At 40.9% G+C, this 18,220-nt stretch overlaps 2 protein-coding genes across 9 annotated transcripts in view; one reads left to right on the top strand and one right to left on the bottom strand.

Annotated features, from left to right (window-relative positions):
• The window catches only part of CRIM1 (cysteine rich transmembrane BMP regulator 1), a 197,357-nt gene that overhangs the window by 162,812 nt on the left and 16,325 nt on the right, over window positions 1-18,220 (top strand). For all 5 annotated transcript variants that reach the window (XM_015112097.3, XM_077959728.1, XM_015112099.3 and 2 more), the window contains 2 exons: window positions 1,207-1,422; window positions 5,948-6,169. In XM_015112097.3, coding sequence (XP_014967583.3) covers window positions 1,207-1,422; window positions 5,948-6,169 — 438 coding nt within the window. The remainder of the gene's footprint in view (window positions 1-1,206; window positions 1,423-5,947; window positions 6,170-18,220) is intronic.
• Window positions 5,314-18,220, bottom strand: part of FEZ2 (fasciculation and elongation protein zeta 2) — a 75,039-nt gene continuing 62,132 nt past the window's right edge. For 2 of the 4 annotated variants that reach the window (XR_013402853.1, XR_013402855.1), the window contains 3 exons: window positions 13,037-13,119; window positions 12,690-12,843; window positions 5,314-5,701 (listed from right to left, as the gene is read on the bottom strand). Coding sequence is in view for 1 of the 4 variants with exons in the window: in XM_028831771.2 (XP_028687604.1) it covers window positions 13,091-13,119 (29 nt within the window). In the remaining 3 variants the exon portion in view is untranslated. Of the gene's footprint in view, window positions 5,702-12,689; window positions 12,844-12,928; window positions 13,120-18,220 lie in introns of those variants that run through there. The other 2 variants (XR_013402854.1, XM_028831771.2) reach the window with 2 other exon arrangements.

The following is an 18,220-nucleotide window of genomic DNA, read 5'->3' as shown; positions in this document are numbered from 1 at the left end:
TTACCCCCTTAACTGGAAATCAGCTCACATCACTTAATTTCATTAGTATTGTTGACTCTCATGCTAACCACCACTTTGAAAGTCATAGCCCCAATTCACTCTTAAGGAGATTTCAGCTCTGAGCATCTCTGCATATATGGACCCGTAATGGGGCGTGACTTCCACCGAGCTCCAAGCATGAGCTAGCCATGATGTCTCCAGACTATTTCTTGGCGGGATTCAACACTGTCAACACCTTCTGGAAGTGCTTGTTGTATTTGGATTACGTGACTATGGTTAATGTCTTCATACTTCTCATTTCCCCAGAAAAACTTCAGGGCAACTCCCAGCCCCTCTTCAGACATTTTCAACATTAAATTCCCTCTCTATCAGTGTCATCTCTCCAAGAGACCAAAACTACCTCTCCTCTGGGGCAGGAAATGATAGTTATCACCAGCCTTCCAGCATTTACCTCTCTTGATGATGTTGTTGCCAAACACATGTTTAGTCTCAGGTGAGGGTTTTCAGACTGTTAATTCTACGGGAGCATTCCTGCTCAGTTTGCTGGCCGCTGGTTTAGATTGGGGTGTGGCCTGCTTGACAGCAGGATGTATTTCCAAGCATAAAAGTACTCAGGATCCCAGAAATAATAAAGCAGATAGGACATCGATCATTTGGATGTTTTATTTAATCTGGATACATATCCGTGATCCAAACAACCATAGACTTGGGTTGCAGTTTCCCTTGTCTCTTCCTGAGCTCTCAGTTTCCTCGTGCGTAAAATAAGGTGACTGTAAGGAATAAATGAAATAACACATGTAAAGTGCTTAGCATGGAAATAACTGAACCATAGCAAGTATTCCGTAAATGAGAGATCTGAATTCGAGTCAATCCTGCACATTCACAGAAATGCCTGAAGAGGCCCCTGTTCTCATCTCTAGAGAGGAAGTCCCCTCCCTGTAATTTAATGATCTTATTGAATTCTCTTACTACTGTTGACGGACTCAAACCACTCGAACCTCACATCCTAATATTAGTTCTTTTGCCATTGTCTTCTGTTTCCATGCATGGAATATTTTCTTCGCTATTCTCTTGATAAGAATAGAGTGAGATGCTCCTTAGAGTTCATCTTTTTTATCCCTTAAAGCAAACAGCACCAGGCTTTCAAGAGTTGGAAAGACTGCAGATGAATAATGTCTTGTGTTCTGATTTTGTGTCATTCCCCAGATGACTTTGTGGTGCAGAAGCCAGAGCTCAGCACTCCCTCCATTTGCCACGCCCCTGGAGGAGAATACTTTGTGGAAGGAGAAACGTGGAACATTGACTCCTGTACTCAGTGCACCTGTCACAGCGGACGGGTGCTGTGTGAGACAGAGGTGTGCCCACCGCTGCTCTGCCAGAACCCCTCACGCACCCAGGATTCCTGCTGCCCACAGTGTACAGGTAAGCAGCGTCATGCCTCGTATATGCTTGGTGGGGAAGGATGCAGCTCTGGCTGTTGTCATTCTGTGGGACCCACAGGTCAGGGTGACCCCCATGTAGGAGAGTGCCAAACCGGGTATCGCATCAGGAACAGCCATCAGCCTGCTTCCTGCATGTATTCTCTTTACCAGCCACCTATTTATGCAGTCAATGTGCCTCATACCTGAGATAACTGTGAAACAAAAAAGGAGACTGTTTATCTTGCCATTTATTTCCTTAACCCTACATCTCAAACTCAAGGAATATACCTAAGTAGAGATAGTTCCACCGCACCAAATTAACCAAATGATTTTGTTAATGTGAAAAGTCATCTTTGTGTAACAAATGTGAAGAACAGTTATTGATAAATAATGTAAATAAAATTCTTTGAAAAATGTAAGGGTGGTGAAGAGACCTTGATATATGCATAATGCCACACTCTCAAACTTGGGATGATTAGTAAGTTAATACTAAAAAGCATTAAGTAAGTAGCACTGCACATGTATAAGGAGTTCTATTATTTTCTACTTTTTATTTCTCAGATTATCTGACCTTAGCAGGTAAATGTATGGCCATGAAACTTATTAGAAGGAAATTTGTCAAGATGTTAATCAAAAGTTACTGGTTTTATATAACTTTAGTAGTACTTTTAATTAACAGTAGATGTGACTTTTTCAAAAGATATTTAAATATGAAATTACCAAGTTGACAGAACAACTAGTTTTCTTGTTGTTGCTTATTCTTCCCATATTTCAACTTAATAACCATTTACTTTCTAAACATATATTCATAGAGCATTTCTGCTCAGCAAAACATAAACCCTTGTATTTTATTACTTTTTTTATATTGGATTATCTGGTCAGCTTGCCAGAATCTGTTGTTCCATTATTATGTGCAGCATCATCAGTGTCTAAATTTTTTATAGGTATATGTTGATGGCATTTTTGGAATTGATAGATGAACTTATAGGGATAGCCACATTACTGGCTGTTGTCATCATGCACGGCAGCCCAAGTATTACCGTTTTAGTACAGAATTGTTAATCTGAGAAGCTTAATTAGCACTACATCTTTTCTAGTATAAGAAATAGTTCATATATGTTACATTTTTAGGATATGCATGACCTATCATTTCCAACTATGTTGTCAACACAATTTACTCAGATTCAAACCTTACTAATGTTTTTTGTTAATATATAGCAATGACTTTATTTACATCCCCTTGGTAGAAACCCCTTAGAGTGGTCTTTTCCTTGGTGATAATGGATTTATATCCATTTAGCTATTGAATTTACAAATATTTATAGAATGCCTGAATTGAGCTATGGGGATTCCAAGGTTAACGAAAACAGACATGACTCCTGTCCTGGAGCAATCGCCAAAAAAAGAGCCAAGCAATCCAATATTCCACATTAAGTCAATAATGATAAAGTAAGAGGTGTGCCTTGAAAGGGAGGATTCAAGAACATAGGCAATCCGGGAAACTAAAGCAGCAAATACCCCTAGTGCTGTTTGTGTTAGGATCTGAGTGATGAACTTAGGGGTTGACTAAGGGAGTGGCACTGGGGGAGGAAATGCCTCCAGGACCACTGGCCCAAATTCATTGATGGGACACCTTACTGAACTCAGAGTTTCAGCCCGTACAGAGAAGGAGAGCTACGTGGAGATGGAACCTCTGAGTATGCTAATGTGGGTGGCATGTGCAGAGGCCCAGGGGTTCTAGCCAAGCAAGGCGGTGGTATTCCTGCATCCCTTTCCATCTTTCCAAAGAACAGGCAGCCCCTCACGTGCCTGGCTTTGACTTCTCATTCATTAACTTAGGCCTGGATTTTTTTCTTTACCTATAACTAATGGATGTTTCTGGACTTTCTCAATCACAGTTGTATTGAGAGAAAAAAAAATAAAAAGCTTTAAAACTCAAATTATCAATTTCTTCCCATCACAGTAATTCTCAACAGTGGCACTGATAAGCGGCATATTACACATATAGAAAAATACCATCTCTAATCTTAGGACACTTGCATTCTAAAATGGCCCAAAAGGCATAGCTCCACAGTGTGATAACAGCTTACGAAGGGTCGTATCCCTCATGCTGCTTCCATCTGTGGGATGCCCTGTCATTTCCTCTCTTCAGCTTTCCCTCTTCTCTGGCCTGGTTTAAAGCAAGGTCTGGTAAGGAAATGAGGAAAGACTGCACATCACTGCAAGTGAAGCTTATTTCACTAGCATACAAAAGGGAGAGGGTAAAATAGCACTTGTTTCTTTCCATAATGTTCAAAATTTTCTTTCCTTTATTTTTAGAGTTGGAAAAAAGCATGGCAGAGAAGGGAGAGGGAGGTAGAAAATGAAAAGAATAAAGGAACACCAGTGAAAACACTGGTAAAGATCAAATAAAGGAGTAAACATTTGGAAACAGAAGTGTAAAGAAGGGGGCCTAGAGCAGGAAAAATGAGAAAAGAGGCCCAAAGAAGGGAGATGCTATGGGTAAGATTCCAAAAAACAGTGTCGATCAGGGTTGGATCAGGAACCTCCTGCCTGGTGGAAGGAAACCTGCAGACTGCCTCGGCTCCAGCCCTCATGCCATCACTGCCAGCATATGCTGATGCCCTCTGGGTTCTTTCCAGGCCTCGGTGAGAGCCCTGCAGATTCCAGGCTATTCACTTCACTGTCATTCCATAGCTTCCTCACTGCTGTTCCTGCTTCCTCTTTTCAGTTTTTAGACACAAGGTTGGAAATGCTTGCATGAGCTAAGTTAACGTAAGTCACAAAAACCTCACGGAGATTTGCAGGGCCTATTGTGAACAAGAGGGTATTGTCCTTATTTCTAGCCAAAGCAGAAGTTAGCACTGGTCAGTCTCTTGAGGAAGAAATTATCTCTAGACATAGGTAACCACAAAAAGGTCATTGAGAAAGTCATCCTGTCTTGCCATCTCTAACCTATGTGGATGGGATCTGTGGAATCATATCTGAAATTGGACCTGGAGTACATATGGAGCCATGGAACAAATGGCTGTTCTTCAACTTATGCCTGCTGCCTTTGGGACTAGTCATAGGAGATACGGTTACCCAGTTTAAAGGAGAGGGTATGGGCCGAGCCCATTATGCTGGCTTCTCTGTCTCTCGGAGAAGGTCCACAATGAAGTAACTGCCTTGGTCCTCAAAAAGGCCCTTCTGGTCACATCCTACTTACTGGCTGTAGGGTATATTCATGAGGTGGATAGAAGGAAAAAGTGACACGTAGAGCTTCTGGATCATGTGCTAACTACATGTCTCAGTTGTTTCTGGTTCTTGGCTAAAAATAAGAGTTCATGAAGTTGGTTCTGGGAAGAACAGACGACAACTCTTTCGATTGTGGACACATTGAGAAAATGTGGCCCTCTTAGAGGTTTGCTAGGTAGGGCTGTCGTGGCTGTGTCTAGACTCTTGAGTGGTGAAGTTGATTGGAAGTGCTCTCTTATCAGTGGGATTATGACATTTCTAAACTAGGAACCACACCCACTTACATTTTCCTTTCTGATATCTCAGTCATATTGCTGCCTGAAGTTACAGTTTTCATTGATTTTAGTGGAAACCAATGCCCAAAGTGATATCTGGATTTTCTGGTGACATTTTCTGTTGCAAGTTGTAAACAGATCTGGGGACTTTCAGGTCTCAGTCTTTAAATAGCAAAGAAACAGATGATTTGCACATGATTTCTCTGTGGTTGCATCCTTATGAGTGATTGAGATTTCTTATCTTTCAGCCATTAATGTGAATTCCTGAGCATTGGAATGTTGCACATAGGTGGGTTTTGGTAGTCTGGTACAATGAAAATTTGTCTGAATATTGATTGGTCAAAATTGCATGTGGCCGCAAGTAAGAAAAAACCCAGCTACAAATTTTAAGTAAATAGAGGTTTATTTTACATATATGACAAGACATTTGGAGGCAGATGTTTATCAGCATTGATTCAGTGCCTCATTGGGGTCAAGGCCTTTCTCTTCTGATAGGGGTGTCACAGCCGTGATCAACACACTTCTATCAAGGCAGGAAGAATGTGGAAGGATGATGGCAGAACATATCTACCCTTCTTTGAAGAAAGTGAAAGCTTTCCCGGAAATCCCCTTGTTAGCCATTACGTCCCATTAGCTACAGCTAGATGATGGGGCCATCCCCATTTCAAGGGAGCCTAGGAAAGCAGGGAACAGGATTGTCCCATTTACTTACATGCATTGTAATCGAAGTCCTGGGACTACCCCAAAGAAAACCAGGATTGCATTAAGCTAATGAAGAAAGAGTGGATGTTGTGTAAGCAACTAACAGAATAACTGTGACACCTCTTTTTTGATCTTTGTTATTTTTAAAAATTTAAGACCCTTCCTGAATCAGCCTTTCTGATTTGTTACTGTGTGGTTTATTCAAGGAGGCACCCAAAGCCATCATGACTGGGTGTGCTGTGAAACACACTATGTTGCGTAGTTGCTGGCCAACAGCAGCATCTTTGCTGACCTATATGTTCATTTTTCCAGATCAACCTTTTCGGCCTTCCTTATCCCGGAATAACAGCGTACCTAATTACTGCAAAAATGATGAAGGGGATATATTCCTGGCAGCTGAGTCCTGGAAGCCTGACGTTTGTACCAGCTGCATTTGCATCGATAGCGTAATTAGCTGTTTCTCTGAGTCTTGCCCTTCCGTATCCTGCGAAAGACCTGTCTTGAGAAAAGGCCAGTGTTGTCCCTACTGCATAGGTAAGACCAAGAAAAAAACATCTTTCAACTGTTTTTTTTCCTGCTTGACATGTCACACAGACCCAATGTAGCAACACTGAGCAGAAGAGAGGTATGGAAGATGTACTCCCAAGAGGAGGTGCCTTAAGAATAAAGAAATGAGGCCAGGCGCAGTGGCTCACGCCTGTTATCCCAGCACTTTGGGAGGCCAAGGTGGGTGGATCACTTGAGGTCAGGAGTTCAAGACTAGCCTGGCCAAAATGGTGAGGCCCCATCTCTACCAAAAATACAACAATTAGCTGGGTGTGGTGGCACACACCTGTAATCCCAGCTACTCCAGAGGCTGAGGCAGGAGAATCACTTGAACACGGGAGGCAGAGGTTACAGTGAGCCAAGATTGCGCCACTGCACTCCAGCCTGGGTGACAGAGCAAGACTCCACCTCAAAAAAAAAAAGAAAGAAGAAAAAGAATAAAGAAATGTTCTCTGAGAATGTCATAATGTTATAGCACTGTCGTGTTCTATCGGGCTCCTTTGCCAGTTCAGGGTTTTCAATTTCAGAACTCTTTCTCCAGCCTATTTTTTACAGTGTTTTGTGTTTTTTGTTTTGTTTTGTTTTTTTATAGACAGAGTCTCACTCTGTCACCCAGGCTGGAGTGCAGTGGCTCAATCTCAGCTCGCTGCAACCTCCGCCTCCTGGGTTCAAGCAGTTCTCCTGCCTCAGCCTCCCTAGTAGCTGGGATTACAGGTGCCTGCCACCTCGCCTAGCTAATTTTTGTATTTTAGTAGAGATGAGGACAGTGGTGTTTTTTTCCAGATAGAAACACCATGTCTCATATTAGAGTCCACTTAGTTTATAAAGCTTGCTGCTGCCTTGAGATCAACTAAATATGACATATTAATTTAATCTCCCCGTTGTTCCTGTCTTCTGGCACTTAATGGATTCTGTTTCAGCCACGTGGTTGTCCCTGTCAATGGCTAGGCACACAGAGTGAGGCCTGAGTAACTCTAGAGCCCTCTCCTTCTTGTGACCCATGGTGGTGATGCATCTTTGTGAGCAGAGGATCTATGTATATTAGCACCTAACATCTGGGCCAAAACTAGTCCTATGGACATAAGCCAGATGCTATTCTGAGGCCCAAAAGGTGAGACAGCTGGCAGTTCTATCAAGGACAGCCCCTGTTCCCTAGGCTTTCACTCTCTTTTAATGCTTTTGTATCCAGTAAAGCTCAAAGTCAAATGAAAGACGGTGACATGTTTCAATCAGATAGTGAACCTATAATCAGAGTAGCAAATGAAAAATTTTACAGTCTGTACTAATCACACATATTGTACATTTATTGTTGGAGATTTTGCATGTTTTCTAAACACAAGTCATTGCATGTATCTGGAGTGATAGATGGGGAATAAAGGAGATCTGGCTACAGAGTTTTGTGGCATTTCCCATAGATAAGCTGAGGAATGGCGGCCGTAACTCAAGCTCATGAGGACATCTCCCTGTCCTTGTCTTGGAACCTCTGGCCACTAGACAGGGCCGCTCTGAGTCTTTTACTCTGCTTGTTGGTATATGAGATAGAAATAGCTGTTCTTAGGAATTTTACACAGATTTTCTTACTGTAATGGTCAAAGAGTAATAAAAGTTCTGTTTTAAAAGCTAGATGGCCAAAGAGTAATAAAAGTGTCTATTTTAAAAGCTAGACCCTCTTTTAATAGTTACCATCCATATAATTTATTCTTCAAACCGTGGTGCTTTTGAGAGTGAAAAGGGGGCTGTTAATAATTCTGATGTTACAATAGTCATAGATCAGGAGTGTCCCAAGCAAACTGGATATGTGCTAGCCCTGCATTTTAACACCAGCTTCTCTGTGCTGCCCGTAAGCTTTCTAGCTTCTAAGTAGAGCCAAAAATGTATCAAGGCATATATCCAATTTAGTGCTACTTACTTTTCAAAGAGCTGATCAAAATTCATGCAACAAAATGGCACTACATTTGGTGAGATCTAAATGAAAGCTACAACTAGGCTACTATTTAAGGCTGGGTAAGGGGGAAATATAGCCAATATCCCCATAGTTATATATCAAAACTTTTTTCTTTTAGCTTTTTAAGTTCAGAGGTACAAGTGCAGTAAAACTTCCATACTAAAGGAAATGGTTCACAAGTCAATCAGGGATACTTGTGTCATACTTGGGAAACCAGGGACCTGGAGGTCTGAGAATTCCATGTTACCTTCAGAGGAAAAACCTAACAGCAGATCTCTCACGTGTTGAAAATTCTCAGATTGTTTTGTGTAAATTTGTTGTTGTGTTTTGCTACTTAATTGGTAAATTCGTAATTAGTAAATTATTCAACTAGTAAATTTGTTTTCATATGATAGATAATCATCTCTCACAAAACCAATTTAAATTGAAATGTATGAAGAGAAAATTCAAAATTATGAATAGAAACTTTCAAATCATAATATTCTTTAGTCTTTTTTTATTTTTTATTTTTTGCCTTCCTACTTTCTATTCCAATTCCTGCATCATTTAGATTATACATTCTTCATTGGTGTAGGAAAAAAAGGACCAGTTTGGCTCAAATTTGTGATTTTGATTTTAAGTTGGAGTGCAGCACTTTTGCTAAATTGTAGTTCATATGAGCACATAGTGGTATAGTGGACATTTTGATTCTGATCTATCTATCTACACAACTCCCCTCCCCCTCCCAAATTGATGCATGTGTAATGTTATCATACCTATGACTTACCTTCAGGGAACCATGTTGGGGAGACTTAACGTTTAATGAACTATAACCGTGTGCCTTATTCACTCGTTCATCTTAATAATTTATATGTGGTGTTGTGTTATTGAAATAGTCATTAAGCTCTCTTCTGTCTGCATCATATTTACTTTACAAGTAGCCTTGTTAGATAGGCGTTCATCCTTTCTCTTCTATCCCTGCTATGTCTAAACCTACGAAGTCAAGTTCACGACTATGATATAGGGATTTCCTGTCTGACTCTCCAGTTTGCATTTGGGCTTGTTCTCTTATCAACTAAGAGGTCCTGACTTCCAGGACCTCTATATAAGGGTCCCTATATAAGGGTGCCAAGCCGGGCCAGCACAAGCCACCCAAAGGCAGTTGCCAGCTGTGCTTCATTGGCAGAGCCTTTATCACCATCCAGAGATCACTGAGCAAAGGAAAAACATGGAAACATGGTCAGGCGGCGTGTCTTAAAGCACCCAGTTGTTTGTCCAGTGGGCACCAAAGACCAGTGCTTGCGTTGTTTCCTGTTTTAGGCTTTCTCAGTTTTAACCCAGATAATCATCTATTCTCAGGATCTTGTGTATCTCGCTGTTAGAATGTATAGACTGTCTCACCCCAGCCTACAGTGCTGACCTCACCTTGGCTGTAAGGCTCTTCCGTGGATGAATGTTCTCCCTAATGAGTCAAATACAGATCTCTAAAAACCTCAAACTCACAATTAAGGGACCTCTTTTATTAATGATCAAAAAAAAAGTTTGCATGTGAAGTATCCTTTGTTCCTACTGTAAGAAAAATGAAAAGTGGTGATTCTACCAAAAGTAGTTTTCTGACTACAAGTATTTGTGTTCCTTTTGTTAAATTATCAACTCACTAATGTGCAATGATAATGCTTCTCTTTTGATGTGTGAAGGCCTCATATTATGTGTGCTAATTTAATAGGATATGTAATATAGACATAATTAATAGGATTGATGATTAATTCTGAAAAGTGAACAGCTTTGTCTAGTTTCTTATAATACCCATCATTAGAGAATTCATTCTTCTGCTAGAAAGAAACTAAGTAGTAATTACCCATTCATTTTAATGGAACATCTTCTGATTCCCTAATTGTTTTGTACTTTGGCTTTCTATGTAAATACATCAAACTTAGATTTTATTCTCATAAGCTGACTATAATGAAGGCTTAAAGGATGAAGAACAAGAATCAAAAGTTGACAAGTATGAATCAGGTGGAGATAAAAGGTCTGAGGGAATTCTAATGGGTGAAAAGACATTTGATATGTGGTTCCTTGTAAACAGCAGATGCCTCTGTTAGGACATGCTTAGCCATGCAAGAATGTACTGGTTTCTTTTTTTTTTTTTTTTTTTTTTTGAGACGGAGTCTCGCTCTGTTGCCCAGGCTGGAGTGCATGGCCGGATCTCAGCTCACTGCAAGCTCTGCCTCCCGGGTTCACGCCATTCTCCTGCCTCAGCCTCCCGAGTAGCTGGGACTACAGGCGCCTGCCTCCTCGCCCGGCTAGTTTTTTGTATTTTTTAGTAGAGACGGGGTTTCACCGTGTAGGCCAGGATGGTCTCGATCTCCTGACCTTGTGATCCACCCGTCTTGGCCTCCCAAAGTGCTGGGATTACAGACTTGAGCCTCCGCGCCCGGCGAGTGTACTGGTTTCTAAAGCATCCCGTGGCCATTTCACTGATTACATGTTATATGCCTTTCTCAAACCTTGCTAGAGCAAAAATTATTTCAGTGCTTCAATGAAGTCTTTATTTCATGACTTCAAGGAGGATAGCAGACAAGTACATTAGCAGCCCTTACACCACACCACTCATGTGCCTGTGGGAATATTCATATCCCCATATGAGCCCTGACCACATCACCCTTGCTCTGATGTTCATGTTGGTGATGCTTCTGCCCATACTGAGTACCAGACTCTGGCAGCTTCTGGAGGGGGAGCCATGAGTCTTTCAGTAGAACCTCCCTGTGTCCAGGGGTCAGTCATTCCTGGTCAGATATTACAAAGAAAGAGTACGACTTTGATGATAAAGTCTATCTTAAGTTAATTTCCAGGATTTTCAGGCCCACTTCACTGCTGCATCATACCTGTTGGCTTTGGAAATCAAGATGCTCAGGTATGTCCCCCAATTAGCCCACTCTAGGTGATCAGGACTGATGTTGAATAAATAGCTCGTGTGTTGGCCAAGTCTTAAGTGTTAGTAGGTAGAACATTGTTTTGAAAATTATGACTTGGCAAGTATTTGTTTGTAACTGTGTTATTTTAGAAGATATTTCAAGGTCAGATTTTTAAAGTCATTTGTTGGCTAGAAATTATTAGAAATTATTGAGTCAGTGTGTCTTTCTCACTTCAGAAATTTGGGATGATAGTTTGTGTTTGTTATATATAATATAAATATATATTTACTTATTTGTACATTATATAAAATAAATACAAGTATATATGTGGCTCATAACTTCCATGTGAACTAAGTTGAAATGTTCTGATTACATGCCTTCTAATCATCTAGTATCATTGAAGTGTTTTTAAGTGTCATATATCTTTAAGGATCTGTGAAAATGAGTTCTATTATAGGTAGATGGTACACGAAAAATTTCTAACAGGTTGTATTAATATCTCTGTATGATTAGAAGTTGTCTATTCTTATATTTATGTATTTACTAATATTTGAAGTGGGACTTTCACATGGAGCTGGCCTAGCTTGTGTTGTACCTGTATTTCTTCTCAATTGGCTGTAATACTGTCACTGTGTAGTACTCTTCTCCATAGTGATCTTCAACTAGCAAATGATTAAATAATCTTTAACCTTAGTAGGGAAATGTCTATACCTTATATCAAGTCAATCTATTATACATTATTCCTTTTGCTTAGATTCTGTTTGTTTAAACGTAACTCTGCTAAACTGGTATCTTAAGAGATATATAGCATCTCTTTGGAACATCTGTTGATCATTGTGTATTTAATTCAGCCCAAGAGTCAAATATAGTAAATATTTAATTCAGGCATCTTTAAGCTATACAACCCATGAAACTTAATGTTATGCATTTTGAAACCATAATGATACAATACTGCCCACCTTCATTGGAACATTTTTCACTGCTGCTTCTCCAGTGTATTTTCTTAAAATTAAAAGCTTCTGCACATTGGAAAGAGAACTTCCCTTGGAACCAGAGCATTATAATCACAGCTCTGTCACATTCTAGCTTTATGTCTTGGTGATCTGATGTAACCCTAGTTCAGTTTCCTCATCTATAAGATGGCAGTAATAATATTGTCCTGTGCTTCACAAAAGTGCCAAGAAAATTAAATGACATAACGTCCATGTGCAAAAATACTTTATAAACAGTAAACACAATTTAAGTGTAGATAGATTCAGTAGAATTGCTGCTCTTGTAACACAGATTGCAGCTGATCTGAGTAACATTATCAAATCAATTCTAGTATCTCACTGTTAAATGTAGCAGCTGGCTTTCTACAAGAGAAATGCCTGTATATAACATCTCAGTGATGAGCTTTTGAAGGCCAAGAATATCTTAGATAATGCTTCGGCAGTGTACCTCATCCTGCCTACTCTCATCTTAAAAAGCCCATGCCCCTTTGGTCACTCCATTGTAACCCAGGTAGAAACAGTGTGCTTTATGTAGCTCAGCTGTGTTGTGACAGTGCCTTGCCTACAAACCGCACTGTTCTTTCATACCTCTAGACATTATCAGAAGTGAGAAAATAGGGCTCATTTATTTTTGTTTATGTTGAGAGGCTAATCCCATTTGAAGAGTCTGAACTTACTGTGCATGATCCACTGTGATTCCTGGGAACAGAGTACGTGGCATTGATCATCAGGGCGCACCCTCATAGGGAGGAGACATATACCTCCTGCACATTCTTCAGAGCCGTCAGTTGCCGTGGCCCTACACCGAGGCCCAGGTTGTCACAGTTAGTGCTAAAAAGATTGAAACGAAAGATGAGAAGTGTGATTTAAAAGAAGGGGAAACAGGGTGATTGTCTGTGTATTGTTTAGAGAGTGTAAGAATGAAAACATTGTGGTTGTCGTGCACCACGCTAACTTTGGAACTGGTCTAAAGTTATCACAACAAAAATAAGCAATGTTTGATTTCGGTTTGTTTGGGTCTCACCCTATGCCCTGGGAAGCAACTGATCTTGCTTCTTCCGCAAGCAGCTTCCTCTTCTCACTTCGGTATCCTTTCCAGGCCTCCGGCTGTGTAAACAGAAATTCAAGTTGTTCTGGTTAACTTAGGGAAAACCCCTAAGCCGCGTAGTCTTTAGGTGTGCTCCAGCCCCACATTCTGAATTTAAAGAGCTCTGCTACACGGAAGGGAGGCTGCACTGCTATTTCCAGAGAGATCCAACAGCTTCTGCCTTTCTCTTGTTTCGGTCCAGGAGGGCAAACCTGATTTTGTACCCTGTAGTGGTCAAGGAAGACCCCTATCACAGAGGGCCCACCCTCTGGAAGCTGCTGGCAGAGTCTTCTTAACAGGGCTTGGACTGTGACCAGATAAAACATCTTTCGTAGGTGCAGAAACTAGCCAGTCTGGAAGGTCCAATGGCTTCTACGTTAAGGTTTTCTTAACAAGATGGTATACCCCAACTTTTACATAGATTGCTTCTTTTAAGCCCTAAAAGAAGTTGTATTTCTTCCTCCGTATTTGGGCCACCTTGATCTTTAGTTGTTTCTGCCTGCCTTTTAACATGACATTTTTACATATCCAAAATGGTATCTGTGAATAATGTCCAGGTACCTGTAGACGCATCTTGGACTGTAGGCCCTACTATGACATGAGACCACATTTAAAGTTGAAAATAAAATGTTTCCTTCAACTACTATCCATGAACTGCTTAATCAACCCATAACAAATGCTAACACAAGGGGTGGTAAGCCCTATTACTGAAAAATTGTGTCCTCTTTGCATGCGCTGGTTCTCAGCCAAAAGTGACTGTGTTTACTAATTTGGTGAGATTTCTTTTTGTAGAACTAGGACTTAGAAGCCTGAGCAATCACCTCTTTCTTTCTAGTATGTTGAAGAAATCTGATAGGCTCTTCTAACCTTTATAAATACACTTGCACTTCCTATCCTAAGAAATAAATGAAATAAAATAAAACAAAAATGGAATTCTAAGAAAAGCCTTAAAGCTGTGGCCAAATCTGCTTTCACAGCAGTTAAGGTTGAGGCAGTATGGAGAGGTAGGAGTCAGCTGACATGACAGCATTTACCTAATTTTTTTTTTAAACAAAGATGGATTAAGATCAGATTTTTTTATTGGAAGCTAAAAGTTATAAAGTAAATACTCAAAGATTAAATTAAATCAGTAAGCATGTGTTGCATTTTTAACCAGAATTCTTTAATCATTTCCTGACAGAATTACTATGTATTAGATGTCTGCCTCATTGAAATTGTCTAGGCACCCTGCATCTGTTTTTAGCAAGACTTCAGTTGAGTTCCATCTTTTCATTCTTGTACAGTCTGTAAAGGCCTGGTGAGTCAACGTATTGAAAATCAGTCATCATCTTCTGTCTAGGAGTTCTTAGTGGCCTGTACATTATTTTCTCAGATTCCTGCATCATTGCAATTTTCATGTGTTTTAAGTCTCTTCTTTATGCTTTTTAAAAAAACAAGTGAAGCCAGTTTCTCAAACAGGAGGTGTTCACATTCCATTTATTCTCCAAGTGTGGAGTTGGTGCCCAGCATGTGACTGACAATACAGAAGTGAAAAGCACATGACAAGCCAGGGATTTCAGGGTCTTGATAGAAAGTGAAATGGAAGTGGTATTTTATTCCTTTGTGGCTTAGAGAGGGCTGTAATGCATTGTTACAGGTATAAACTAACATTTTAGAAGTACTTCCCCTATTCTTGCCCAGGTCAGCTATGTCATTGGTAGTACATGGCTGCCTTTTCTGCCACTCCCTTTTCTAAATCTTATGTTACCCATAGTATACATGGCCCCCTTTGTATGCCTGCCTAAATGACTTCACTAAAGTTTTCTGTAAATCCCTCAAACCTCAAACTTAAGAACCCAAACTGAAATATCTTAGCAGGACCAGCTGTCTGTGCGTCTTTTCCAGACACTGGGCTCATCCATTTGGATATGGACTCTCACAAAGCTGACAAGACCCTGTGGGTGCAGGAGCATCTCCTGAGGACCAAGGCCTTGAATGCCTTGTTCACGTCGGCATCCCCAACACTTAGGGTGACACTCAGAGGGTCTTCATCTCAATGTGTGGAAAGAACAAATGCCCCCGTTATAGTCCTGTGTTGGCTTGTTTTGCGGTGAGACTTATTCTGAGATTAAGAGCTGCATTTAGCTTCTTGGCCACCAGGATCCCAGAGTAAATTACTTTTCAGGACTCTAAATAGTACGCAGGAGATTTGAAAGAACTGATGCAATTTCTAAAGCAGCCTGACTTCCTCCCAGGAAGTTACTCCCACACCAAGACTCTGACTTCATGACCACCAGATTTAGAAATTGAAGTATCTATGTAAGAAGTTGCCTCCTAGGCAGAAATCAAGAAATCCAGCTATAACATAGGTTAGAGTCCATTTTGGTTTTTATATCCTTCCACAGAGGAAAGAGGGGGAGGGGGAAGAATCTGGAGATGCTTTTTTTTTTTTTTTTCTTCTTCCAGAGGCTCATGTATATCCCACATCATGGTCAGTTTCAGAGCAAGGGCTGTGCCTCCACCTTGGTGACTCCTGGAACACTAAATTGGATCTTTGCAGAGGAAGAAAATAACATAGTTCTAGATTTTCCATAGCTGTTCATTAGTTTTATGGCATAATTAAAATAGCTCAAGAGTAAAACAAAGTCCAGCTTTAACAGCCTGTTAAGGCTTCTTTTCTTATCTTGAAAAGAGGTAAGATAATGAAGTTTTAAACAGTTGAAGAAGTTAACTGGAAAGGAATTAACATTTCAAGGCCATGCTGCTTCTTCCTCCCCTTGTGATACCAACCAGAATTGAGGGAAAATAGGCAGCGGGGAACCCACACTGAATTTTCCAGACTCTACCACTGAAAGACATTGCATATTTTTATTGTAATCATATGTGATGCAAGATAATGTTGCTCATATTTGAGTCCCAAAAGAAAAGATGTTTGTCTGAGCATCCCATGAGGTAAGCAACCCCACGAAGGACCCGCTGCAGCCAGCGAAGGGCTCCAGGTCCCTGACATAGTTGATGGCAGAAGTAAATCTTTATTCTCTTATAGTGACTTTGTTTCTGAAAGAGGCCAAAAGTCCTTTCAAGCTGAATCTGACAGATAAGATAGAGGCCAGAGCTGAGGAAAATAAGTAGCAAAGCTGATCTAAACCAAGGTGTGACTGTGAAATAGTAACCATCTTCTTTGCACGTTTCATAATGGGCCCTGGATGCCATGGCAAGAGGAAAATTCCAGAGCTGTGTGCAGCAGCGGCAGTACCATTGGAACACAAGTTTACAGCCTACCAGGGCTCCTTAGAAGGGGGTCATGTTTATTTGGATATATAACCCCTGATTTGTTTGTTTTAAAAATACACTTTATTACGTTAGTGTCGTACCTCATGTTTTCCTTGGAACATTCTCCTCCAATCCTCTTTGAGAGAGTGGGAGGGAGAGATTGTGAGGGGAGAGAGAAGTGTTCAACAGAGATTTCCTAAGGAGGACCAGGAATCCTGAATTACCTAAATAACCCACTTCATTATCTCCATTTCTTGATGGCACTTGGTATCTTTGAAGACAAAGATCAATTCGAGTCCCCGTTTTCAAGAGTCAGTGAGCAGTAACAGCTTGTTTGTGTGGCACTGATTGATCCTTGTCCGGGCAAGTGGCCTTTCCACGGGTTATCCAGCTTGACACCTGACAGACAGAGGTGCTGGTGGACTGTGGAGCCAGACCCGCTGTGGCTCCCCTCCTCGCCCTGCTGCTTCCTAGCTGTGCATCTTAGACAAGTGACTTAATCTTGTGGCTCATTTTTCTGTGGAATTGAAACAATACCCTGTCCCACTGGGCAATGGAGATCAAATGGCATTGACATAGGTAACATGCTTAGCACAGGGCCTGGCACGTAGTGGGCATTCAGTAAGTGGAAGTTACGATTGTTATTAGGTGTCGAAGAACAAAACTTAATTGTCAGAATAAGCAGACCAGTTGGAGTTATAAATGTAGCCTTTAGAGTTAAATGGCACAACCCTGATAGCCAAACATAAACTATTTTGGTTATTTTTAGTTGGATATTCCCAGTCTTTATTTCTACATCCCTCTTCAGGCTGAGTGCTTAAAATACATTTATATGTAGTCTCAATTAGATTATGCTGTTTCCCCCAGAAGACTACAGTGACTCTTAATTTAATTTATAGAACCTTGAATTGCATGGAATAGCCACCACGTCTCACTTTAAACCTGGTAGCTTCCAAAACTTCCCTATGGCGTTTTCACAAATGGGTCTCTACGTGTCATTGAAGGAGACAGTGTATCTAGGAAAAGAAATGAGGATATGGAGCAAGGTGTGGTGGCTCGTGCCTGTAATTTCAGCACTTTGGGAGACTAAGGCAGGTAGATGGCTTGAGGCCAGTAGTTCAAACCAGCCTGGGCAACACAGTGAGACTCCATCTCCACAAAAAAAAAAAAAAAAAACCCTAAAAATTATCCAGGCATAGTGGTGCATACCAGTAGTCCTAACTACTCAGGAGGCTAAAGCAGGAGGATCACTTGAGCCCAGAAGTTCAAAGAGCTATGATTGCACCACTACACTCCAGCCTGGGCAACAGAGTGAGACCCTGTCTCTTGAGAAAAAGAAAAAAGTTACTGGTTTTCCCATTGCTTCCAAGGCATTCAGTGATTGTTCTTTCTCATATATCATTTTATAAATATTCTTTTAGACAGTGATCTCATACAGTTACTGAATGAGTATTTACATAAACCCTGTATTACGCTGTAGCTCAGCATTTGATCTTTGATATTTCTTCTGTGGTTTTGATACATCAGTTGAAATTATTCTACATAGGTCATTATCATTCAGAAAACACCACACGTCATGGCCAGGTGCTTTAGGTCCAGGCTCAGTCTAAGTTCTTCCCGTCATTATTCTCATGTGTGTGGAGAGAGGTAAGGGAAGGAAGGAAAGAAGGAACGAAGGAGAGAGGGAAGGAGGGAAGGAAGGGGAGAGGGGGAAGGAAGGAAGACAGGAGGGAAGGGAGGGAGGGAGGGTGAAAAGGAGAGAAGAAAGGATGGAGGGAGAAGGAAGGAATGTAGATAGGTGAGGGAGGGGGAAGGAGAGAGGGGAAAGGAAGGAAGGAGGGAGGGAAGGAGGGAGGGGAAAGGAGGGAA

This window comes from Macaca mulatta, chromosome 13 (genome assembly GCF_049350105.2).
Source record: "Macaca mulatta isolate MMU2019108-1 chromosome 13, T2T-MMU8v2.0, whole genome shotgun sequence".
Lineage (NCBI taxonomy): Eukaryota > Metazoa > Chordata > Mammalia > Primates > Cercopithecidae > Macaca > Macaca mulatta.
Note: the sequence above shows the minus strand (reverse complement) of the source record. Positions and strands in the feature narration are given on the sequence as shown.